The sequence below is a fragment of the Oncorhynchus nerka genome, linkage group LG6, assembly GCF_034236695.1.
Source record: "Oncorhynchus nerka isolate Pitt River linkage group LG6, Oner_Uvic_2.0, whole genome shotgun sequence".
In the NCBI taxonomy this organism is placed as follows: domain Eukaryota; kingdom Metazoa; phylum Chordata; class Actinopteri; order Salmoniformes; family Salmonidae; genus Oncorhynchus; species Oncorhynchus nerka.
In genome coordinates this window covers 82,468,772-82,494,802 of record NC_088401.1, presented here as the reverse complement: position 1 = coordinate 82,494,802, position 26,031 = coordinate 82,468,772, and the positions used below count along the sequence as shown (strand labels likewise).

The window sequence follows — 26,031 nt, the reverse complement described above, 5'->3', positions numbered from 1 at the left end:
AACTCAAGACATTTCAGCTTTTCATTTTTTAAATTTAAATTAGTAAAAAGTTCAAGTGAAAGAAAAAAATCTTTCCACTTTGACATTATGGGGTATTAGGTGTAGGCCAGTGGAAAACAATTGCAATTTAAATTCAGGCTTTAACAACAAATTTGAAAGAAGTCAAGGGGTGTGAATACTTTGAAGGCTCTGTATAACTCTCTCTAGGTCTGTGTCAGTCTCTCTCTCGGTCAACGGCTCTGGAGGAATTCTGTCCTCTCTTTAAAACTCCTTTCATTTGCCGGCCGGTTCACACAATGTAGACCCATTCTGACCTCTAGAGCCTAACGCTTGGGTGACCAGGAAGAGTCCTGGGGGGGAATCTCATCTCTTCCTGCCTATCTTGGCGAGGATGTGTGTGTGTGTGTGTGTGTGTGTGTGGGGGGGTGATGGTGACTCCCCCCCCCCCTCCCTACAGCAAAACACTAATCAATAACTAAAATGGCATTATATTTCAGTCCTACCCTGGTATTTGTGTAAGAAACTAAATACATCTATAGAACCAGAACGATAGTCTCCTGGGGCATCAGGGAGCCTAGTGGTTAGAACATTGGGCCAGTAACCCAAAAGTTGCTAGATCGAATTCCCGAGCTGACAAGGTACAAATCTGTGGTTCTGCCCCTGAACAGGGCAGTTAACCCCACTGTTCCTAAGCTGTCATTGAAAATAAGAATTTGTTAACAGACTTTCCTAGTTAAATAAAAGTTTAAATAAAAAAAGTCATTAAATAATTCATCAGTGGCATTAAAATATTGCTATTCATTCAGTCAATGCTGTTCATGGACTACGGCTCAGTGTTCAACACCATAGTGTCCTCAAAGCTCATCACTAAGCTAAGGACCCTGGGACTAAACACCTCCCTCTGCAACTGGATCCTGTACTTCCTGACGGGTCGCCCCCAGGTGGTAACACACCTGCCACGCTGATCTTCAACACGGGGGCCCCTCTGGGGTGCGTGCTCAGTCCCCTCCTGTATTCCCTGTTCAGCCATGAGTGCATGGCCAAGCACGACTCCAACACCATCATTAAGTTTGCAGACGACACAACAGTGATCTGATCACCGACAGATGAGACAGCCTATAAGGAGGAGGTCAGAGAACTGGCAGTGTGGTGTCAGGATAACAACCTCTCCCTCAACGTGATCAAGACAAAAGGAGATGATTGTGGACTATAGGAAAAGGAGGACCGAGCACACCCCCGTTCTCATCGACTGGGCTGTAGTGGAGCAGGTTGAGAGCTTCAAGTTCCTTGGTGTCCCCATCACCAACAAACTATCATGGTCCAAACACACCAAGACAGTCATGAAGAGGGCACGACAAAGCCTATTCCCCCTCAGAAGGCTGAAAAGATTTGGCATGGGTCCTCAGATCCTCAAAAAAATTCCACAGCTGCACCATCGAGAGCATGACTGGTTGCATCATCGCCTGGTATGGCAACTACTCGGCCTCCGACCGCAAGGTACTACAGAGGGTCGTGCATGCGGCCCAGTACATCACTGGGGCCAATCTTGCTGCCACCCAGGACATCTAAACCAGGCGGTGTCAGAAGAAGGCCCTAAAATAAGTCAAAGACTCCAGCCACCCTAGTCATAGACTGTTCTCTCTGCTACCGCGCGGCAAGCAGTCCCGGAGCGCTAAGTCTAGGTCCAAAAGCATTAACAGCTTCTACCCCCAAGACATAAGACTCCTGAACAGCTAATCAAATGGCTACCCAGACTATTTGCATTGACCCCCCCACCCCCATTTTTACACTGCTGCTACTCTGTTTATTATCTATGCATAGTCACTTTACCTACATATTACCTCAATTACCTCGACTAACCAGTACTTTAACACTTTAACAATTCGGCATATGTGACAAATCGAATTTGAACTAACTTACACTTTAAAAAACTTTTTTTTCTCTGTATGGAATAAAGCATCATTTGACGAAATCACTGTCCTAGATCAGAACAATTTCCCCATAGACTTAGAATTCCTTTATTTATCAGAACATGATTGTAATTATAAGAAAATTCAATCCAAGCATCAGAGAGACAGACCGAGAGAGGTATAGGGAGAGAGGGGAGGAGATGGGGTACTGTGGGATCCCCTGTTAATCTACATATCGAGTGGTTCAGTTCAAACATGGAGCCCCCCCTTCCTCCCTGCTTAACATCAGCGGTCAACATCTCTTTGAAGCACCGCTCAGCTCGTTTCCGAACCCCCCAGCGGTCGAGGTGGAAGGGGGTAGAGGTGCTTTAGGGGCCCCAGCCCAGTCTCAGACTGGTTGTGCTTGCCTGGGTCCTGACAAGGCGAGTGAGACAGAGGAAACACTCCTAGCAGTGGGGCTATGGAGGAGGATAAGGCCATCTGAAACATTCCTAGCAGTGGGGCTATGGAGGAGGATAAGGCCATCTGAAACACTCCTAGCAGTGGGGCTACGGTGGAGGATAAGGCCATCTGAAACACTCCTAGCAGTGGGGCTATGGTGGAGGATAAGGCCATCTGAAACACTCCTAGCAGTGGGGCTATGGTGGAGGATAAGGCCATCTGAAACACTCCTAGCAGTGGGGCTATGGTGGAGGATAAGGCCATCTGAAACACTCCTAGCAGTGGGGCTATGGTGGAGGATAAGGCCATCTGAAACACTCCTAGCAGTGGGGCTATGGTGGAGGATAAGGCCATCTGAAACACTCCTAGCAGTGGGGCTACGGTGGAGGATAAGGCCATCTGAAACACTCCTAGCAGTGATAAGGCCATCTGAAACACTCCTAGCAGTGGGGCTATAAGGCCATCTGAAACACTCCTAGCAGTGGGGCTATGGAGGAGGATAAGGTGGAGTGGGGATAAGGCCATCTGAAACACTCCTAGCAGTGGGGCTATGGTGGAGGATAAGGCCATCTGAAACACTCCTAGCAGTGGGGCTATGGAGGAGGATAAGGCCATCTGAAACACTCCTAGCAGTGGGGCTACGGAGGAGGATAAGGCCATCTGAAACACTCCTAGCAGTGGGGCTACGGAGGAGGATAAGGCCATCTGAAACACTCCTAGCAGTGGGGCTATGGAGGAGGATAAGGCCATCTGAAACACTGGGGCCTAGGCAGAAACACTCCTAGCAGTGGGGCTATGGAGGAGGATAAGGCCATCTGAAACACTCCTAGCAGTGGGGCTATGGAGGAGGATAGGGGCTAGCATCTGAAACACTGAAACACTAGCAGTGGGGCTATGGAGGAGTGGGGATAGGGCCATCTGAAACACTCCTAGTGGGGCAGTGAAACACTCCTAGCATTGGGGCTACGGTGGAGGATAAGGCCATCTGAAACACTCCTCTGAAACACTATAGGCCCTAGCAGTGGGGCTACGGAGGAGGATAAGGCCATCTGAAACACTCCTAGCAGTGGGGCTATGGAGGAGGATAAGGCCATCTGAAACACTCCTAGCAGTGGGGCTATGGAGGAGGATAAGGCCATCTGAAACACTCCTAGCAGTAACACAATAACGGCTAATGATTTAGTGATGTGTTATGATCTCATGTCTGGTTTATCTGATAAACTAAAATACCCCTGGAAATTGAGTTCTAGACAGATAAGATACTAAGCGGAAGCCTCTACACAACAACCTCTGTTGCGGTCAGTCACAAAAACACAAATGCACAGACAAAAACACGACAACCTACACCCGTGTCTCTGCACCCCTCCCCCAGCCTGGCTGCTCCTGTTGACAGGCTTTTGTTTGGGCCTGACTCAGGGAGCATATGGCAGGTGGCCCTCTCCCTCCCCACCCTCTAAACCCCGGGCCTCCAGGCAGGCCTGCCGCAGTGTGTGTGGGGTGAATTGGGGGTGTGGGGGAGTTGCTCTTTTTAAAACCCCTTCTCTCTAACACAAATCGTTAGCCACACTATTGCAGGTCATCCACAGCCGTAAATGTAAATGTACACACAATGTAACACACACACAACCATTACAAAACATTCAAACCCACCCACTGAACTCATTCAACAAATGCCCCAGCATTGTGGTTACTGCTACTAGGCTCCATGCAGCAGGACAGCAGCATGGGAGACAGAATAAAACACAGCACAGAACTAACTGTCAGCAGCCAGCTGAGCTCATTGAGAGGGAATAAATACTACAATGAGTTTACATGAACATAGTGTTGCAGTGCCTCAGACAGCTATACATCTCAGTGCAAGAGGGAGGCGTCACTACAGTACCTGGTTCGAATCCAGGTTGTATCACGTCAGGGCCGTGATGGGGAGTCCCATAGGGCAGCACACAACTGGCCCAGGGCAGTCCGGATTAGGAAGTCATTGTAAATAAGAATTTATTCTTCACTTACTTGCCTAGTTAAATAAAGGTTAAATTTAAGATATCACCTCTGACCTCATGAACATAGTGCTGTATGTCTATTGGAAAGATATCACACTTCTGACCTCATGAACACAGAGCCAAACTCACAGACTGCAGACAGACAGTAATGGTACAGGGCAACACCAAACAGTTTCAGCTGGACTTTCACATGAACAAATAGATAGCTCAGCAGGATAAACTGTGGAGAAAGATAAACCACCCCGAACGTGTCAAACCAGACCTCTTCATTACACAGCCCCACAGACGAGCAAACCAAAGCGAAAAGTCAACATCCCAGCACAGAGTACTACTCCCTCAGTGAAATGGATACATTCACCCAGCTGGAGGTAAGGCAGGTGGAGCTGGAACAGCAGGTGAACACACTCCAGTCTGCACAATAAATAAAACATTTAAAAAGCATCCCCTCAACCAGACCCAGAGAGCTGGAGAGAGACCTATCTGCACTCTGGACTGTGGTGAGACAACAAGAGAAAGAGCAGGAGAAGAACAGAGCACTAGAGGATCAGACTGCAGGAGGAGAGGGTGAGGGGGATGGCGTATGACAGAGAACAACCTACTAGAGAGGAGACCACCCCCACAGAGAAGCCAGCAGAACCCCCCACCTCAACACCCCTACCATAGCCTCAATATCACAGCAGAACAGTCCACCCCAGACCATAGCCTCAATATCACAGCAGAACAGTCCACCCCAGACCATAGCCTCAATATCATAGCAGAACAGTCCACCCCAGACAATAGCCTCAATATCACAGCAGAACAGTCCACCCCAGACCATAGCCTCAATATCATAGCAGAACAGTCCACCCCAGACAATAGCCTCAATATCACAGCAGAACAGTCCACCCCAGACCATAGCCTCAATATCATAGCAGAACAGTCCACCCCAGACCATAGCCTCAATATCATAGCAGAACAGTCCACCCCAGACAATAGCCTCAATATCACAGCAGAACAGTCCACCCCAGACCAATAGCAGAACAGTCCACCCCAGACAATAGCCTCAATATCACAGCAGAACAGTCCACCCCAGACCATAGCCTCAATATCATAGCAGAACAGTCCACCCCAGACCATAGCCTCAATATCACAGCAGAACAGTCCACCCCAGACCATAGCCTCAATATCACAGCAGAACAGTCCACACCAGACCATAGCCTCAATATCATAGCACGACAGATAAAGAACCCCACACCCAGGGGATCCTACCCGCATCAGAGCACATCAGAAATCAGCTAATTGGAAACCACTAAAACAAACACAAAATAGTTATTTTTCCAAAAACAGATTTATGGGTAAACCACTTCTCCAATCTTTTTGGCTCTATAAACAAACAGCAAAAAGCATATACATGATCAAATACAAATCTCAGAATCAACTATTACATTTATTTTTATTTTTTAAATAGAACACACTGGATTCTCCAATTACATTGAATGAACTAAAGGACAAAATACAAACCCTCCAACCCAAAAAGGCCTGTGGGGTTGATGGTATCCTCAATGAAATGATAAAATATACAGACCACAAATTGCAATTGGCTATACTAAAACTATTTAACATCATCCTTAGCTCTGCATCTTCCCCAATATTTGGAACCAAGGACTGATCACCCCAATCCACAAAAGTGGAGACAAATTTGACCCCAATAACTACCGTGGGGATATGAGTCAACAGCAACCTTGGGAAAATCCTCTGCATTATCATTAACAGCAGACTAGTTCAATTCCTCAGTGAAAACAATTGTACTGAGCAAAAGACAAAATTTAGCCTTTTTAACCAAATTACCATACGACAGACCACACATTCACCCTGCACACCATAACTGACAAACAAACCAAACGGCAAAGTCTTCTCATGCTTTGTTGATATATCACGAGGGTCTGATATACAAATTGATGGAAAGTGGTTTTAGAGGAACAAACATAGAACATAAAATCCATGTAAACAAACAAGTCTGCAGATAAAATTGGCAAAACACACATTTCTTTCCACAGGGCCATGAGGTGAGACTGGGATGCAGCTTAAGCCCCACCCTCTTCAACATACAAAGTGTATCAACGAATTGGCGCGGGCACTAGAACTGTCTACAGCACCCCGGCCTCAACCTACTAGAATCTGAAGTCAAAATGTCTGTTTGCTGATAATCTGGTGCTTCGGTCACCAACCAAGGAGGACCTACAGCAGAACCTAGATCTTCTGCACAGATTCTGTCAGACCTGGGCCCTGACAGTGAATCTCAGTAAGACAAAAATAATGGTGTTCCAAAAAAGGTCCAGTTGCCAGGACCACAAATACAAATTCCATCTAGACACTGTTGCCCTAGAGCACACAAAAACATACCTCGGCCTAAACATCAGCGCCACAGGTAACTTCCACAAAGCTGTGAACGAGCTGAGAAACAAAGCAAGTGCCTTCTAAGCCATCAAACGGAACATAAATTTCAACATACCAATTAGGATCTGGCTAGAAATACTCTAATCAGTTATAAAATCCATTTCCCTTTATGATTGTGAGGCCTGGGGTCCGCTCACCAACCAAAGATTCCACAAAATGGCAAAAGCACCAAATAATGCAGAGCAGAATTAGGCCGATACCCACTAATTATCAAAATCAAGAAAAGAGTCGTTAAATTCTACAACCACCTAAAAGGAAGCGATTCCCAAACCTTCCATAACTAGGCCATCAACTACAGAGAGATGAACCTGGAGAAGAGTCCCCTAAGCAAGCTGGTCCTGGGGCTCTTTTCACAAACACACCCCACAGAGCCCCAGGAAAGCAACACAATTAGACCCAACCAAATCATGAGGAAACAAAACGACAATTTCTTGGCACAATGGAAAGGATTTACAAAAAAGCAGAGCAAACTAGAATGCTATTTGGCCCTAAACAGAGAGTACACAGTGGCAGAATATCTGACCACTGTGACAGACCCAAAAGTAAGGAAATCTTTGACTATGTACAGACTCAGTGAGCATAGTCTTGCTATTGAGAAAGGCCGCCGTAGGCAGACATAGCCTGTCTTCTCTTGAGAGCCATGTGCACACTGCCCACAAAATGAGGTGGAAACTGAGCTGCACTTCCTAACCTCCTGTCCAATGTATGACCATATTAGAGAGACATATTTCCCTCAGATTACACAGATCCACAAAGAATTTGAAAACAAACCCGATTTTGATAAACTCCCATATCTACTGGGTGAAATTCCACAGTGTGCCATCACAACAGCCAGATTTGTGACCTGTTGCCACAAGAAAAGGTCAACCAGTGAAGAACAAACACCATTATAAATACAACCCATATTTATGTTTATTTATTTTACCTTTTGTACTTTAACCATTTGCACATCGTTACAACACAGTATATATACATAATGACGTTTGTAATGTCTATTCTTTTGGAACTTTTGTGAGTAATGTTTACTGTTCATTTTTATTCCACTTTTGTTTATTATCTACTACACTTGCTTAGGCAATGTTAACATGTGTTTCCCATGCCAATAAAGCCCTTAAATTGAATTGAGAGAGACACACAATGAGTCTGTCATTAGTGATGCGAAATACCTGCTATGCAGAGCAGTGTCCTGACTTCAGAGTGGGATGCCAGGGGAATGTTGAAGTCACTGGGTATGGGACTATCGTCCATGTGTGTATATCCTAAAATTGCACCTTATACAATGCACTACTTTTGAACCCTAGTCCGAATACAGTGCACTACTTTTGAACTCTAGTCCGAATACAGTGCACTACTTTTGAACCCTAGTCCATATACAGTGCACTACTTTTGAACCCTAGTCTGAATACAGTGCACTACTTTTGAACCCTAGTCCATATACAGTGCACTACTTTTGAACCCTAGTCCGAATACAGTGCACTACTTTTGAACCCTAGTCCGAATACAGTGCACTACTTTTGAACCCTAGTCCGAATACAGTGCACTACTTTTGAACCCTAGTCCATATACAGTGCACTACTTTTGAACCCTAGTCCATATACAGTGCACTACTTTTGACCAGAGCTCATGGGGCAGCAGGGTAGCCTAGTGGTTAGAGCGTTGGACTAGTAACCGGAAGGTTGCAAGTTCAAACACCCGAGCTGACAAGGTACAAATCTGTCGTTCTGCCCCTGAACAGGCAGTTAACCCACTGTTCCTAGGCAGTCATTGAAAATAAGAATTTGTTCTTAACGGACTTGCCAAGTTAAGGTTTAAATTTTTTTTTTTAAATGGGGTGTCTGGAGTCTTGGTATATATGAGCACCATTGAAATGATGGGACCATTGGAAGGGTATGGATTCCTTTAGGAAAAACGCTTTGATGAAAGGATGCTAAATGTGTAGACAGACTTTGAACAATTCGTCTCATGTCCCTGTGACTGCCTGGGAAGAAGACGTTCTGAGAATCCATTTCCCTCCTCTCACAAATAGACTATGGACCAATACACAAATACCACAGAACCACAATTTACCTTGCTGTGAATGTCTATGAAAAACACTCACACATAGTTCAAACACAGGGAGAGAAAAAGTTTGAAGAGAGAGAGCCCCCCAGAAAGCAGAGAGAGAGCCCCCCCAGAGAGCCAGAGAGCCCCCAGAGAGCAGAGAGAGAGCCCCCCAGAAAGCAGAGAGAGAGCCCCCAGAGAGCAGAGAGAGAAGCCCCCCAGAGAGCAGAGAGAGAACCCCCAGAGAGCAGAGAGAGAACCCCCCCAGAGAGCAGAGAGAGAGCAGAGATATTACCAATAGGCTAACAGGATTAAGTTCTGACTGTTGATTAACCCAGCGCGGAAGCCCGTAGAATTTTAACAAAGACAATGTGTGCCTGTCAAAGTCTGAGTACCAAACGGCAACCCTATTCCCTAGTTAGTGCACTACTTTTAGCAAGTAGTGCACTATATAGTGAATAGGGTGCCATTTGTGGGACACAGAACGAGCGCAGAGCAGAGTGGGCATCAGACCTGAAACTCAGGGGAACCCGAGTACTGAACAACCAACCAGACAGAGAAGTCCAGTTCAAGAACTAGGCCAGATTCCAGCATCTCGGGGAGATTAAACAGCAAACCCAACCAGGACAACCTTGAATCAAAACAGCCCTTTCAAAGTCTTCATCAAATCACACAGAGCTGATCACTAGAGGAACCTAGCAGGTGGGAGGGAGGCAGCTAAGAGAAGGGTCTGACTGTTCTCTCACTGAAAGACACACTCAAAAGACTCCTTAATTAGTCAAGTCAGAGAATCTTCTATCGGGGTTTTTGGCCGATACGTTTTCATCTTTTCATTTAGTGTTCCAGTGAACTGTACGAGCGCCACCTAACAAAAGCCTTTGCGTACGTCTCCCCAGTGAGCGGACCCCATCCCAGACTCCCAGTTTGACAGCATCATTTGTGTAATTACCCATGATGCTGTGTTGAAGTACAGACAAGCCATTAATCACCACACAGACCCACTTATAGAAACTACTCCTACACAAACTAGGCTACATGTAGTAAAATCAGCACAACTCCAAGATCACAATCAGCCATCTGACAAAACCCAGTTCCAAGGTTCCTTTGTGTCTTTACTCCTGCTCTAATGACTTTCATACGCTGTGCAGGACATTCATTTAGATCTTGACAGATGCCACCAGGAACGAATAAAAGACCCAGAGGCAAAACCCGCAGACGCGTGATCAAAGCTGTGCACGTGAAGACGTACAGACACAGGCTAATCTTCACAAAGTCACAGAGACTGGGTTTCTACCTAAACGATGTGAAAAGCCACAGCAACACAAATTATATAGGGCTTTCCAGCCAACAAATTATATAGGGCTTTCCAGCCAACAAATTATATAGGGCTTTCCAGACAACAAATTATATAGGGCTTTCCAGCCAGCAAATTATATAGGGCTTTCCAGCCAACAAATTATATAGGGCTTTCCAGCCAACAAATTATATAGGGCTTTCCAGCCAGCCATCATCTGGACACTGGAGTAAATTATCATTACAAAAGGTAATGGATGGGAACAGAGAGAGGGTTAGGCTATAACACAGTTATACCATATCTTATAACCCTTCATGAGGGTTTTTGGAACACGTGCTGTGTAATTCCACTGTGTCAGCTGCAGGAAGCTGACAACAGCCTTCATTCTGTAAAGACTCACTGTACTTACTGGCGAGGAGCAGGCAGGACAGAGCGATGACGTAGAGCTGTTTGACGGCCACATCGTAGCAATCCATGAACAGGTCCAGCAGGTAGACAGACAGGTGTCTGGCTGTAGGACACAGCTGGTAGCGGTTCGACAGTATGGCCAGCAGGTCCGCAAAGTACCGACGCATCCCTATCTGAGGGGAGTGGGCCCGGTACACAGGCAGCTTCAACTCCTAGAGGATGAGGAAGATGGAGGGAAGGAAAGGAGAAGGTAGAGGGAAGAGAAACAATATGGAGAGTAAGAATAAATATAATATAGGTTAACGCACAAACATACAGTGCATTTGAAAAGTGTTTCACATTTGGTCAAGTTACAACCTTGACCTTGATCTAAAATTGATTCAATCGTCCCCCCCCCCCCCCCCATCTCAATACCCCATAATGACAAAAACAAAAAATAAATATCACATAAGTATTCAGACCCTTTACTCAGTACTCTGCTGATGCACCTTTGGAAGCTTTTACAGCCTCGAGTCTTCTTGGGTTTGACGCTACAAGCTTGGCAACACCTGCATTTGGGGAGTTTCTTCCATTCTTCTCTGCAGATCCTCTCAAGGTCTGTCAGGTTGGAAGGGGAGTGTCGCTGCAAAGCTATTTTCAGGTCTCTCCAGAGATGTTCGGTCAGGTTCAAATCAGGGCTCTGGCTGGGCCACTCAAGGACATTCAGAGACTTGTCCCGAAGACACTTCTGCATTATCTTGGCTGTGTGCTTAGGGTCTTTGTCCTGTTGGAAGGTGAATCGTCGCCACAGGCTGAGTTCCTGAGAGCTCTGGAGCAGGTTTTCATCGAAGATCTCTGTACTTTGCTCAGTTCATCTTTGCCTCGATCCTGACTAGTCTCCCAGTCTCTGCCGCTGAAAAACATCCCAACGGCATGATGCTGCCACCACCATGCTTCACCGTAGGGATGGTGCCAGGATTCCTCCAGGCGTGACACTTGGCATTCAGACCAAAGACTTCAATCTTGGTTTCATCAGACCAGAGAATCTTGTTTCTCATAGTCTGAGAATACTTTAGGTGCATTTTTCTTCCATCTCCACAGAGGAACTCCAGAGCTCTAGCAGAGTGACCATTGGGTTCTTGGTCACCTCCCTGGCCAAGGCCCTTCTCCCCTGATTGGTCAGTTTGGCCGGGAGGCCAGCTCCAGGAAGAGTTTTGGGGGTTCCAAACATGTTCCATTTAATGATGGAGGCCATTGTGTTCTTGGGGAACTTCAATGCTGCAGAAATGTTTTGGTACCCTTCCCCAGATCTGTGCCTCGACATAATCCCGTCTCAGAACTCTACAGACATTTCCTTTGACCACAGGGCTTGGTTTTTGCGCCGACATGCACTGTCAACTGTGGGGCTTTATATAGAAAGGTGTGTGCCTTTCCAAATCATGTACAATCAATTGAATTTAACACAGGTGGACTCCAATCAAGTTGTAGAAACATATCAAGGATGACTTATGAAAGCAGGATGCAACGGATGTCAATTTCGAGTCTCATAGCAAATTTTCCAAAGGCACTGTAGATAGGCATGGATGGTAGTTTTGTCAGACATGGCTACACACTACATGTCCATATAGAACCCAATACTACATTTCAATTTAGGTCAGGAAGGGGAGTGAGAGGGGTACAGGGTTACCCATGGTGAGTAAAGGGAAGGGGACAGTAAGTAGCGGTGGCTATTCAGCATGATAAATATCCATTAGGATGGGGGCAGGGTTGAAGTCTGTTTGGGAAAGGGGGGGGAGATCCAAAGGAGGCTGGTAGCTGAGAAGTGGTGGCTATTCAGCAGCCTGACCCTCTGGTCGAAACTGGTTTTATTTTTATTTTTTTTAAACCTTTAACTAGGCAAGTCAGTTAAGAACAAATTCTTATTTACAATGACTGCCTGCACCGGCCAAGCCTGGACAACGCTGAGCCAATTGTGCGCCACACTATTGGACTCCCAATCACGGCCGGTTGTGATACAGCAGGATTCAAACCAGGGTGTCTGTAGTGACGCTTCAAGCACTGAGATGCAGTGCCTTAGACCGCTGTGCCACTCTGGAGCCCAGTGTTCTATTGGCCAGTCAGTTTTAGCCATGATGCTCCTGTACTGCATGTGCGAGTGATGGATGCGGGAAGAACAGGCCGTGGCTCAGGTCCATGATGATCTTCTTGGCCTTCCTGCAACACCTGGTGTTGTAAGTGTCCTGAAGGGCAGGCGGTGTGCATCCAATGGTGCAGTCGGCTGAGCGCGCCTCCCTCTGTAGTGCCTTGGTCAGTGGCGGTGCCATACCAGGCTGTGATGCAGCACAACAGTATGCTCTCAAGGGTGCTCCTGTAGAACACTGAGGGCCTTCGGGGACAGGCCAATTCAATCACTGCCTCAGGACAACCTCCTGAGGTTAAAGAGTCGCTTTCGTGCCTTCACCACTGTGTCCGTGTGGTTTGACCATTTCACCTCCTCGGAGATGTGTAAGCCGAGGAACTTGACATTTTTGACCGTCTCCACGGGAGCCACTCCTAAAGTCCACAATCAGCTCCTTTGTTTTGCTGACGTTGAGGAAGAGGTTTGTTTACCTGGCACCACACCGTCAGAGTGCCTAGCTCCTCCCTGTAGGCAGTCTCGTCGCTGTTGGTAATTAGACCTACTGCGGTTGTCGTGTCGTCAGCAAACTTGGAGTTGAAACTGAGGCAGTCGTGGATATACAGAGTTCAGGAGGGGACTGAGGACGTATCCTTGTGGGGTCCCCATGTTGAGGAGCAGTGTGGAAGAGGTAATGCTTCCTACATTCAACACCTGGGGGGCAGCCTGTCAAAAAAAAGTCTAGGGCCCAGTTACATAGAGAGGAGTTCAGTCCCAGGGCCATGCTCTTCGCAGTGAACTTTGAGCCAAGCTGTAGTGGATAAACAGCATCCTCAGATTGACATTCCTCTTGTCCAGCTGGGTGAGGGCAGTGTGCAGTGCCATGGCGATTGTGTCGTCAATGTATCAATCGGGGCGATAGGCAAATTTGAGAGGGTTGAGTGTCAGGGAGGGAAGTGGTGATGTGGTCTTTGACAAGCCTCTCAAAGCGAGTGCTACAGGCTGGTAGTCATTCATTTCAGTTACTTTCCCTTTCTTGGGCACAGAGATGATAGTTGACATCTTGAAGAAAGTGAGAATAAAAGGCCTGAGCTAGAGCGAGATTGAAAATGTCCAAAAACACAACAGCTAGCGGGTCTGCACATGCTCTGAGAGCACTGCTAGGGATGCTCCCTGGGACCGCATCCTCGCGAAGGTTAACACGTTTGAATGACTTCCATACATCCTCTGTGGAGACCGTAAACACGTAGCCCTCGTTGTCTTCAGGGGCTCTCCTCAGCAGCGAATAGTTGTTATGCTCGAAGCGTGAGAAAAAAGGTGTTTCGCTTGTCCGGTAGCGCGCTGTTGGTGTCGCGCCGGGATAGCGGCGCTGTTGGTGTCGCGACGGCTTTCTTTTTGAAATCCGTGATCGTTAGAAGCCCCTGCCACATACGCCTCGTATCTGACCCACTGAATTACTCTTCCACTTTGTCCTTATACTTGCGTCTCGCCATCTTGAGCGATCTGCATAGGTCGTTTTTGTATCGTTTAACCATACAATTGTCCCTGGTCACCTTGCCCCGTTTATAAGCAGAATCTGTCTCCTTCAGTTTCCCCCGACAAGGCTGCCATCAATCCATGGTTTTCGAAAGACACCATCGGTATCGCAACATTTATGCATTCTTTTTATGAATCCGGTGACTGAGTCGGTGTATTAATTGATCTTATCCCCAGAGGAAACCTGTAACATATTCCAGTCCACGTGATCAAAACAGTCTTGGAGCATGGATTCTGATTAGTCAGACAAGTGTTGTACAGATGTGAACACCAGGACTTTCCTTGAGTCTTTGTTTGTAGGCGGGGAGGAACAAAATGGAGTCCTGGTCTGATTTGCCGAAAGGAGGGCGAGAGATTGCCTTATACCGGTGTCGGAAAAGCATGTAGCGTTGGTCCATTGAGAATCTCTGCGAGTTGGACTGCCAACGTGTTGATAGTAATTCTGGAACATGGTTCTCAAATGTACTTTTGTTAAAGTCCCCAGTGACAATGAACACTGCCTCCGGGTACACGGTCTGCAGTTTGTTCAGGGTGAGAATGAAGATCTTTGAAAGCATTTTTGGTGTCCGTTTGGGGCGGGATGTGGTAGTGCACAGGTGCAATTTTTGACACTCCCCCTAGGACACACCCAGTCTCCTCCTAGTCAACCACATAGAATAGAGGAGTGTCACGTGAGCCTTCAGCTTAAAGACGCATTTGACAATGGGCGCAATATTAAAACAAACACTTTCTCCCATATGTATAGCCTTTAATGCTTCACGAGTCTGTCTCTATCCTAATACAGGCTTAGAAAAACGAGTTATGGTTTTTCAATAAATGCTTTGTTTCGTCATACATAGATGAATATTTGATCTAAAAAAAAACAAGGGCTTTATAATGTGGATTTATTTCATATCAGACTGAGTCGGGGTGGATTAATCTCTTTAAGTAGTGCTGTTCCAGTTTGTGGTTTGCTGCTAGAGGCACACCAAAAACATCCACCCATACTAAAAATACAGGTTACTATTATTTGTCAGAGACAGCGGGCCTACTGCCCCTTCCCGAAGGGTTGTCCAAATAACAAAACACTGGCCACGTGTAAAGCTAATCTTCACGGGATACTGACTTGCTGTAGATCGGTGAAGAATAACCCTGTGGTGCCTGTCAGCATGACCAACGTACTGATGACCACAATCTATGGCACACACGTGCCTCACATATTTAATCTGTGAGTTACATCAATTGTCTGTTGAGTTTGTTGTATGTAGGCAATACCTTAACAACGGTGATCACTAAGGTGATCGGCAGCTGAAGGACAATATAAACAGTGCATACAGACACCCCCATAAACACTACCCTCGACTTGAGTTCTCCCGCCCCCACCATGCATGCCTTGCCTCTGGTCAATCGGTCTGTCTGAGGGTTCAGTGTGGTGCAGGGCATTGTGGGGAACCGCAGCATAATTAATGCAGTGGAAGGCAGGGGACTCGATGCAGAGAGGTGGGGGGGTGGAGGGGGGGCAGACTAGCCTGCTGATGGGCTACAATTATTTAGAGATCGGGTTTATGTCTGGGGTGTCGTTTGGCTTTCAAAGACCTTACATCAGCATCCATGTTGTTTTACAGGGATGTTTTGTCTTTGGTCTGCAGATTAGTTAAAGGGTTGGGGTCAGAATAGAATCAGAAGGGAGGCCCTAATCTACACGCCCCCTGGTTACAGACGTCCAACTCAGTGATTTAGACACGAGTAAATCAAATGACTGTTAGGCTTAGTGAATAACTTGTAAGGAGACTGCCCGATTGTAACAGAGTGGGGGCAGCTGCCTGCAACAATTCCATCTATCCAAATACTCCCCCTACATGTGACGTGTGCGTAGACACACACACTCCATATTGTTCTTTCTAAGTAAAATCAAATTAGCTATGATATTCTTGCTCCCTTTATGAGGATGGCAGTCCAGTGACAGATGCTGCCATTAAAATGGCCAAACAGTAAAAATATCATCAAGCCGGAGGTTAGCCTAATTACTGCATCAGCCAATTAATGAGCCTCAACCCTTCTGTGTAATCTAAATTAGACCACGCTCACAAAGATGACAGTCATGTAATTATATCCATCTGCCAACATTAACTACACTATATAGAAGCTATAAATAGAAGGTGAGGAGTTGCTATCATGTCCCTCTACTGGCTTGGATCTTCATTTTCATCAAAGCACTACAGTATGTGAACAAGAAAACATACATTTTACATTTTTTTTTACCTTTATTTAACTAGGCGAGTCAGTGAAGAACAAATTCTGATTTTCAATGATGGCCTAGGAACAGTGGGTTAACTGCCTGTTCAGGGGCAGAACGACAGATTTGTACCTTGTCAGCTCAGGGATTTGAACTTGCAACCTTCCAGTTACTAGTCCAACGCTCTAACCACTAGGCTTCCCTGCCAACCCCCTTTAAGCCATTGAGCAGAAGCGCTTATCCAGTGTGACATACAGGAACAATTCAAGTTAACTGCCTTGCTCAAGGGAACATGAGATTTTTCACCTCGTCATCTTGGTTACTTTTTTGGTTACTGGCCCAAAGCGCTGAACCGCTAGGTTACCTAGATTAGTTGTCTTTTTCAGGTTAAGATGCATTTAAGCACAGGTGAACTGCATGCCACCAGACTCAAAGCGTTCTCCCTGGCATTGAGAACATCCCCATAATACACATTTCACCATGCAGTTGAGATTCTTATCAAGTGGTGATGAGGAAAATGGAACTCCAAGGAATGACCCAAGGAGACCCAGAGAACTGCATTCATAGAATGAAAATTCAGAATTCTATTTATTCTGATTCTATGACTGGCTGGTCTTACCTTGATGCGGAGGGACTGATGGATATCCCCTGCTAGCTGTCCTTTCCACCATTGTAACTCCCTTTCCATCTTTCCCATTCAGAGAAGGCCACACGGATGAAGTTCAACCCTGCAGACACACAGCAATGTGGGCCAAGTCAAGAGACATCCTGGCTGAACGCAGCATGTTATGGTGTCTTATCACAACTTTAGGTATTTGATATCAAAGGGACAAGGATTTATAGAATAAGTTGTAATATCCTATATTCATACTGGTGAATAAAAATCTATTTTATAAGAGAGATGAAGTCCCAGCAAATAAAAAAATAAGTGTTTATTTCAAGGGGAATAAAACATTGTATCCTTTCTATTAATTTGCACAATGAATTTATGTTTATTTATTTTTTAATATATATTTCTAAATCGCATTGTGGAGAATTTTTCACCTTTATTTAACCATGTAGGCTAGTTGAGAACAAGTTCTCATTTGCAACTGCGACCTGGCCAAGATAAAGCGTAGCAATTCAACACAGAGTTACACATGGAATAAACAAAACAGTCAATAATACAGTAGAAAAAAATAAAACAAAAATGTTATATACAGTGAGTGCAAATGAGGTAAGATAAGGGAGTTAAGGCAATAAATAGGCCATGGTGGCAAAGTAATTACATTATTGCAATTAAACACTGGAATGGTAGATGTGCAGAAGATGAATGTGCAAGTAGAGATACTGGCATGCAAAGGAGCAAGATAAATAAATATATAAATACTGTATGGGGATGAGGTAGGTAGATAGCCCATCTGTAAACAGCCCATCTATGTACAGGTGCAGTGATCTGTGAGCTGCTCTGACAGCTGGTGCTTAAAGCTAGTGAGGGAGATATGAGTCTCCAGCTTCAGTGATTTTTAATGGGTTATGGGGGCAAAGTGAAACATGCCTTTGATATTAATGAAAGCAATCAGTTGAAATCGATTGTTAAAGATCAGCCTTTGATTTTTTAAATAAATTTTAAAAACACATCCAATAGCCTTTCGAAATATTTCAAATGCAAATTTGTGAGCTGCTCTTTTGTAAGCTTAAAAATGTGATTGAGTTCATTTCCTCCATGACCATGTGTACAGTAAACATTGGTCACTGGCACTGCATCGCCCTTCATCGTTCATGACTCAGTTCCATTACATTCCAGCCAATAGCCATTTATCAGAGGTTGTATGTTAAGAGCGGTGACGCTCGGTCTGAACAGTAACACGTTTTGGAAGCATAAGGACTTTAAAATATTTCATATTTGCGAGAAATAATCAAAATTAATTCATTTAAAAAAAAATTTTTTTAAATGGATACACTTTTATAGGGTAAGGGTTCCCACACAGCAATATGTCCACAGCGCGTGTTCACGGAAACCAGACGGATGACTGCCGGTGCTAAATAAAATCGCTATCCGAGTCTCCTAACCTGTGTGTAACTGGAAGACAGACGTCACAAACCTGCCACTGAAAAATAATGTTGGCTGTAACAACGGTGTTTAAAACCGGTTAAAAACTGTGTATTTTGCATTTGTTAAATTATTTTGGATGTTTTTCTAGAACCGTACCTCAACTGAAAATCGCTTCACGTTTAGAAGGGAGTATTTGCCGGTTTAGTCTTTCAGAGCCAATTCGCCCTTTAAAACAGAGTATGTAAAGTCCTTGAACTAAGGAGTAACGTTAGTCTCCTTTGGTCCAACACTGGGCTATGGTACTGAACTGCAATTACATTCCCCATGCAAGTGGGTGTGATTTAAAATGCCTTAAAGTGGGGAGAAAAAATAACTAAATGGCAATTGTAGCGCTGGGGTAACAAAATAACTTTTTTTGTAGGCCTAACAATAACATTGCTACTGTGTCACAAATTTGCTATGAGAAAAAAAAAGTACGTTGATAATGGAAACATTTCTCATGACTTTCTCGCTCATTTAGCGGTGTCAACACCACGAGTGTTTTTTAAAACAGAAACGTAGACCACTCATGCGGTTATAATACTATTATGTATAGGCCTATACCTTAAACTTAGACAAAGATCACACCTGACTGTTGACAGCATTACATCATTGATACACACATTTAGTCAACTTTTAGATTCTCTAAATGTCCAAGATCGCATGTGCCGCTCACCCTATCTGACAGGAATGCCCCCAGACCTCTTTGTTTCACTCCGACATCCTGAATGAAGAATTCCTCTTTGGGAAGTTTTGTATTATCCTCGGTACCGGCGAAAAGCGACGACTGTTTCCGTTATTCAGTTGACAAAGTAACAATGCTTCAGAGCAGTTTAATTCAGATGTTATCTCGTCTGTTTACACTTTCACAAAGATTTTCCACGGATCCTCGTTCAACGAAGTGGTTTGCTTCCCCAGCTGCTGTTGCGGTCGGTGAGGAGCTAGTGAATTTGCGTACGCGAAAGACCGAGTGTGAGATGGGAAATGTAGTCCAAAAACACGTGACCAAAATGGGCTAATTACGACAATAACTCATTCTCTAATTGATTTCAAATAAACTAAACGTGTCTCTCAAACACTGGCATTTTGAAAACGGATAGAGCTGTTGAGGTGATTAAATCAAGTTTTTATTGCAAGTCACTTCGTTAACTTTCTCAAGTGGCATGTGTGTAAAAACGTTTTCCTTTAGCACATTGTAAAATGTACTATAATAAGATTTATAACACAAAATAAACAATTTTAATGACATGTAAAACGGTTAGTGCATTCTCGTTTAATTTAGACAGAGAGGGATAGTTGCAAATAGGAAAAAAAATAAAAGTTGCATGTAGGAACATCTTATTGCTGAATATAAACAGCACTCCAGAAAATGTAACGTGAAAATAAAATCCTTTCCCTCATTTTCCCTCCAATCAGCTATAACAAAATAAAATAAAATGTTATTTGTCACATGCACTGAATACAACAGGTGTAATACTTACTTACAAGCCCTTAACTGTCAACACAGTTTTAAGAAAAAATAGAATGCAATGTTATTCTGTTATTACACTGAGCAAAAATAAATGCAACATGAAACAAAGATTTTACTGAGTTACACTTCATATAATGAAATCAGTGAATTGAAATACATTTATTAGACCCTAATCTATGGATTTCACATGACTGGAAATACAGATAGGCATCTGTTTGTCACAGATACCTTAAAAAAAAAGGGGGGGGCCATGGTTCAGAAAATGAGTCAGTATCTGGTGTGACCACCATTTGCCTCATGCACATTCTCCTTTCGAGTCTATCAGGCTGTTGATTGTGGCCTGTGGAATGTTGTCTGACTCCTCGTCAATGGCTGTGGGAAGTTGCTGGATATTGGCGGGAACTGGAACACGTTGTTGTACACGTCGATCCAGAGCATCCCAAACATGCTCATTGGATGATATGTCTGGTGAGTATACAGGCCATAGAAGAACTGGGCCATTTTCAGCTTCCAGGATTTGTGTACAGATCCTTGCGACATGGGGCCGTGCATCATCATGCTAAAACATGAGGTGATGGTAGAGGATGAATGGCACGACAATGTGCCTCAGGATCTCATCATGGTATCTCTGTGCATTCAAATCGCCATCAATAAAATGCAACTGTGTTCGTTGTACGTAGCTTATGCATGCCTATTCCATAACGCCACCTCCGCCATGGGGCGCTCTGCTCACAACGTTGACATCATCAAACCGCTCGCCCACACGACACCATACACGTTGTCTGCCATCTGCTCGGTACAGTTGAAACCGGGATTTATCCGTGAAGAGCACACTTCTCCAGCGTGCCAGTGGCCATTGAAGGTGAGCATCTGGTCACTGAAGTTGGTTAAGACGCCGAACTGCTGTCAGATCAAGACCCTGGTGAGGAAGACTTAGCACGTAGATTAGCTTCCCTGAGACAGTTTCTGACAGTTTTTGCAGAAATTCTTTGGTTGTGCAAACCCACACTTTCATCAGTTGTCCGGGTGGCTGGTCTCAGACGATCCCGCAGTTGAAGAAGATGGATGTGGAGGTCCTGGGCTGGCTTGGTTACAGGTGGTGTATGGTAGTGAAGCTGGTTGGACGTACTGCCAAATTCTATGAAATGACATTGGAGGAGGCTGATGGTTGGGAAATGAACATAACATTCTCTGGCAACAGCTCTGGTGGACATGCCTGCAGTTAGCATGCCAATTGCATGCTTAATGTCTGCTAAATGACTTAAATGTAAACGTAAATGTAATCAAAACTTAAGACATCTGGGGCCTTGTGTTGTGTGACAAAACATAACATTTTAAAGTGGCTTTTTTATTGTCCCTAGCACAAGGTGCACCTGTGAAACAATCATACTGTTTAATCAGCTTCTTGATATGCCACACCTGTCAGGTGGATGGATTATCTTGGCAAAGTATAAATGCTCACTAACAGGGATGTAAACAAATTTGTGCACAAGATTTGAGAGAAATAAGCTTTTTTTTGTGTGTATGGAAAATTTCTGGGATCTTTTATTTCAGCTCATGAAATATGGGACCAACACTTTACATTTGTTCCGTATAAATACTAAGCAATGAGTACTAGCTGGGCAACAGACAACTCAGTGTCACTTGGTGTCAATATAGGGCATAGCTTTTTCAATAATGTGCAACGATAATACAGTAGGCCTATTACAATTCACTTTTTTAAAGAACATTTTTATTATTGACCAAAACGGAGTATAAATAGGCTGAACTATAATTGCAATGATGACAGGCAGAATTTTCTTCCCAAATGGACAAGGAAGCAAAAGCAGGTGCCATTGTAGTTCAACCCATCAGGATGAAGGTGATGAATCCTCATTGGTCTTCTTGTCCATCTAGTTCAGATACTCCTGGTCTGCATAGATCAGGAACCCAGTAAACAGACTATCTGTCCAGAACGGGTCATAGAATTGCCCATTCTGTTCAGAGTAGAAGAACTGCAGCCAAACGTGGTCCTGACGCTCTAACCAGAGAACCGTGGAACCGGACACTGGATCCCAGTTTTGGCATCAAACGTCTTGATCTTATACTGCCCGTTGTGCACCAGCCCGATCGCCAAGTGTGACGTCATAAGTGAAGTAGTAGACTCCAGGGACAGAGCAGACAAACTTCCCAGTTGTGGCGTTGTAGTTGTTTCCCCTCGTTCAGTAGAATCCGTTTGAACCGGATCGAGAGACGCTTTTTGGGAGAAGGCAGAGCGGGCTGAGTTGGTGCCGCAGTTACATCCCCCAGGAGCCCGTCTCACCCGTGTCCCCCTTGGTGCCCCCCAGTCCGGCCAAACTTGGGGCCATGCTTGCCTACCACGCCCTCACGACCTTTAACCAGAGTTTAAATTGTTTCCCGGGCCTGCCCTGTTCACCTGAAGATCAGACAGAGACAGGGACTGGCTCATTCACATTCATATAGTCACACCAGACAGCTCACAATACAGTGTACTGCATAGGAACACAACATTAAAGCTAACACAGGAATCAATATCAAGGACTACAAGAGTGGTAGTGGACTAACAGGTAATACCTATATTGTAGACTTCTACTCAGTGGACTAACTAACAGGTAATACCTCTACTGTAGACTTCTACTCAGTGGACTAACTAACAGGTAATACCTATACTGTAGGCTTCAGCTCAGTGGGCTAACTAACAGGTAATACCTATACTGTAGGCTTCTACTCAGTGGACTAACTAACAGGTAATACCTATACTGTAGGCTTCAGTTCAGTGGACTAACAGGTATTACCTATACTGTAGGCTTCTACTCAGTGGGCTAACTAACAGGTAATACCTTTACTGTAGGCTTCAGCTCAGTGGGCTAACTAACTCAGCCTTGAGTTGTACTACAGTACTCGGTTTCAGACCCAGTCCAGGCTACTACCTGGATGCATCCATTAGGCTTCTTACCTCTGTCACCTCTCCCCCTTCTCTCCTTACCTATCTCTGCTTTCCTCAGTCACCCCTCTCCCCCTTCTCCCCATCTCTGCCTACATCTGCCACCCTTCTCCCTCTTCTCTCCGTCCCTGCGAACCTCAGTCACCCCTCTCCCCCTTCTCTCCATCTCTGCCACCCTTCTCCCCCTTGTCTCCATTCCCCCATCCAGGCCATCCTTCCCTGGGGTAACCATGGGACCCATAGTCCCTTGAGATCCAGGGGCCCCTGGGTTCCACCGGGCCTGATGTCCGGGTAGACTACACACCAGCCGGGAGGAATGGATGGTGATGTTGTGGCCCTTCTTGTACAAGGGGTGTGTAGTCTGGATCTGGGACTTGGAGGTAGTGATGGTGATGGAAAGCAAGCACACCATGAGAGACAGCTGGAGCATGATGGTAGCTGAAAAGATAAGGGAGGCATTTAGAAATTATCAGTTGGAAAGCTGTGGTTGTAGAGATCATCAGCACCGATGCATTACACTGCTGTCATCAGCCAGAGGTTCGCTGACCAAAACAGAGGTTTCACAAATATTTAAGAGACAGTGTATGGCTAATTTACTCAGCTGCACAATAAAAATAAAAATAAAGTTTTTAAATTTTTATTTCACCTTTATTTAACCAGGTAGGCTAGTTGAGAACATGTTCTCATTTACAACTGCGACCTGACCAAGAATAAAGCAAAGCAGTTCGACACAAACAACACAGAGTTACAAATGGAATAAACAAAACATGCAGTCAATAACACAGTTGCAGATGCTGGCACTAAGACCGTTCTCAGTCAGCTGTATAAGGAAATAAGTAAACAGGAAACCACTCACCCAGAAGCGGCGCTCCTAGTGGCCGGAGACTTTAATGCAGGAAATCAGTTCTACCAAATTTCCATCAACATGTTAAATGTGCAACCAGAGGGGAAAAAAGCTTTCCTTCGCCCTCCATTTGGTAAATCCGACCACAACTCTATCCTCCTGATTCCTGCTTAAAAGCAAAAATTAAAGCAGGAAGCACCAGTGACTCGGTTTATAAAAAAGTGGTCAGATGAAGCAGATGCTAGACTACAGGGCTGTTTTGCTAGCACAGACTGGAACATGTTCTGGGATTCTTCCGATGGCATTGAGGAGTTCACTACATCAGTCACTGGCTTTGTCAATAAGTGCATCGAGGACGTTGTCCCCACAGTGACTGTACGTACACACCCCAACCAGAAGCCATGGATTACAGGCAAAATTCGCACTGAGCTAAAGGGCATAGCTGCCGCTTTCAAGGTGCGGGACTCTTACCCGGAAGCTTACAAGAAATCCTGCTATGCCCTGCGACGAACCATCAAACAGGCAAAGCGTCAATACAGGGCTAAGATTGAATCATACTACATCGGCTCCGACGCTCGTCTGATGTGGCATGGCTTGCAAACTATTACAGATTACAAAGGGAAGCAGAGCCGCGAGCTGCCCAGTGACACGAGCCTACCAGATGAGCTAAATCACTTCTTTGCTCGCTTCGAGGCAAGCAACACTGAGGCATGCATGAGAGCATCAGCTGTTCCGGATGACTGTGTGATCACGCTCTCTGTAGCCGACGTGAGTAAGACCTTTAAACAGGTCAACATACACAAGTCTGGGGGCCAGACGGATTACCAGGATGTGGGCTCTGGGCATGTGCTGACCAACTGGCAGGTGTCTTCACTAACATTTTCAACATGTCACTAATTGAGTCTGTAAAACAAACATGTTTCAAGCAGACCACCATAGTCCCTGTGCCCAAGAACACAAAGGCAACCTGCCTAAATACCTAAATGACTACAGACCCGTAGCACTCATGTCCGTAGCCATATTTCTTACATTAGTACCCCAGGTCATCTTAGGTTTCATGACATACAGTCGAGAAGAACTACTGAATATAAGATCAGCGTCAACTCACCATCAGTACGACCAAGAATATGTTTTTCGCGATGCGGATCCTGTGTTCTGCCTTTCAAACAGGACAACGGAATGGATCCCATGCAGCGACCCAAAAAAACGACTCCGAAAAAGAGGGAAACGAGGCGGTCTTCTGGTCAGACTCCGGAGACGGGCACACCGTGCACCACTCCCTAGCATTCTTCTCACCAATGTCCAGTCTCTTGACAACAAGGTTGATGAAATCCGAGCAAGGGACATCAGAGACTGTAACGTTCTTTGCTTCACGGAAACATGGCTCACTGGAGAGACGCTATCCGAGGCGGTGCAGCCAGCAGGTTTCTCCACGCATCGCACTGACAGAAACAAACATCTTTCTGGTAAGAAGAGGGGCGGGGGCGTATGCCTTATGGCTAACGAGACATAGTGTGATGAAAGAAACATACAGGAACTCAAATCCTTCTGTTCACCTGATTTAGAATTCCTCACAATCAAATGTAGACCGCATTATCTACCTAGAGAATTCTCTTCGATTATAATCACAGCCGTATATATCCCCCCCCAAGCAGACACATCGATGGCTCTGAACGAACTTTATTTGACTCTTTGCAAACTGGAAACCATTTATCCGGAGGCTGCATTCATTGTAGCTGGGGATTTTAACAAGGCTAATCTGAAAACAAGACTCCCTAAATTTTATCAGCATATCGATTGCGCAACCAGGGGTGGAAAAACCTTGGATCATTGTTACTCTAACTTCCGCGACGCATATAAGGCCCCCCTTTCGGAAAAGCTGACCACGACTCCATTTTGTTGATCCCTGCCTACAGACAGAAACTAAAACAAGAGGCTCCCACGCTGAGGTCTGTCCAACGCTGGTCCGACCAAGCTGACTCCACACTCCAAGATTGCTTCCATCACGTGGACTGGGATATGTTTCGTATTGCGTCAGATAACAATATTGACGAATACGCTGATTCGGTGTGCGAGTTCATTAGAACGTGCGTTGAAGATGTCGTTCCCATAGCAACGATTAAAACATTCCCTAACCAGAAACCGTGGATTGATGGCAGCATTCGCGTGAAACTGAAAGCGCAAACCACTGCTTTTAATCAGGGCAAGGTGACTGGTAACATGACCGAATACAATCAGTGCAGCTATTCCCTCCGCAAGGCTATCAAACAAGCTAAGCGTCAGTACAGAGACAAAGTAGAATCTCAATTCAACGGCTCAGACACAA

At 45.2% G+C, this 26,031-nt stretch overlaps 1 protein-coding gene and 1 pseudogene across 1 annotated transcript in view; both read right to left on the bottom strand.

Annotated features, from left to right (window-relative positions):
• The window catches only part of LOC115119019 (cyclin-J-like), a 33,599-nt gene extending 14,209 nt beyond the window's left edge, over window positions 1-19,390 (bottom strand). Inside the window, exons 1-3 of the mRNA XM_029647752.2 lie at window positions 19,123-19,390; window positions 16,992-17,100; window positions 10,528-10,738 (exon numbers count right to left, since the gene is read on the bottom strand). Of these exons, the coding sequence (XP_029503612.1) occupies window positions 10,528-10,738; window positions 16,992-17,069 (289 nt within the window). The 5' untranslated portion in view covers window positions 17,070-17,100; window positions 19,123-19,390. The remainder of the gene's footprint in view (window positions 1-10,527; window positions 10,739-16,991; window positions 17,101-19,122) is intronic.
• Window positions 19,391-21,809: 2,419 nt separating this feature from the next.
• LOC135572122 (complement C1q tumor necrosis factor-related protein 2-like) lies at window positions 21,810-23,308 on the bottom strand (annotated as a pseudogene).
• Between the last annotated feature and the right edge of the window lie 2,723 nt (window positions 23,309-26,031).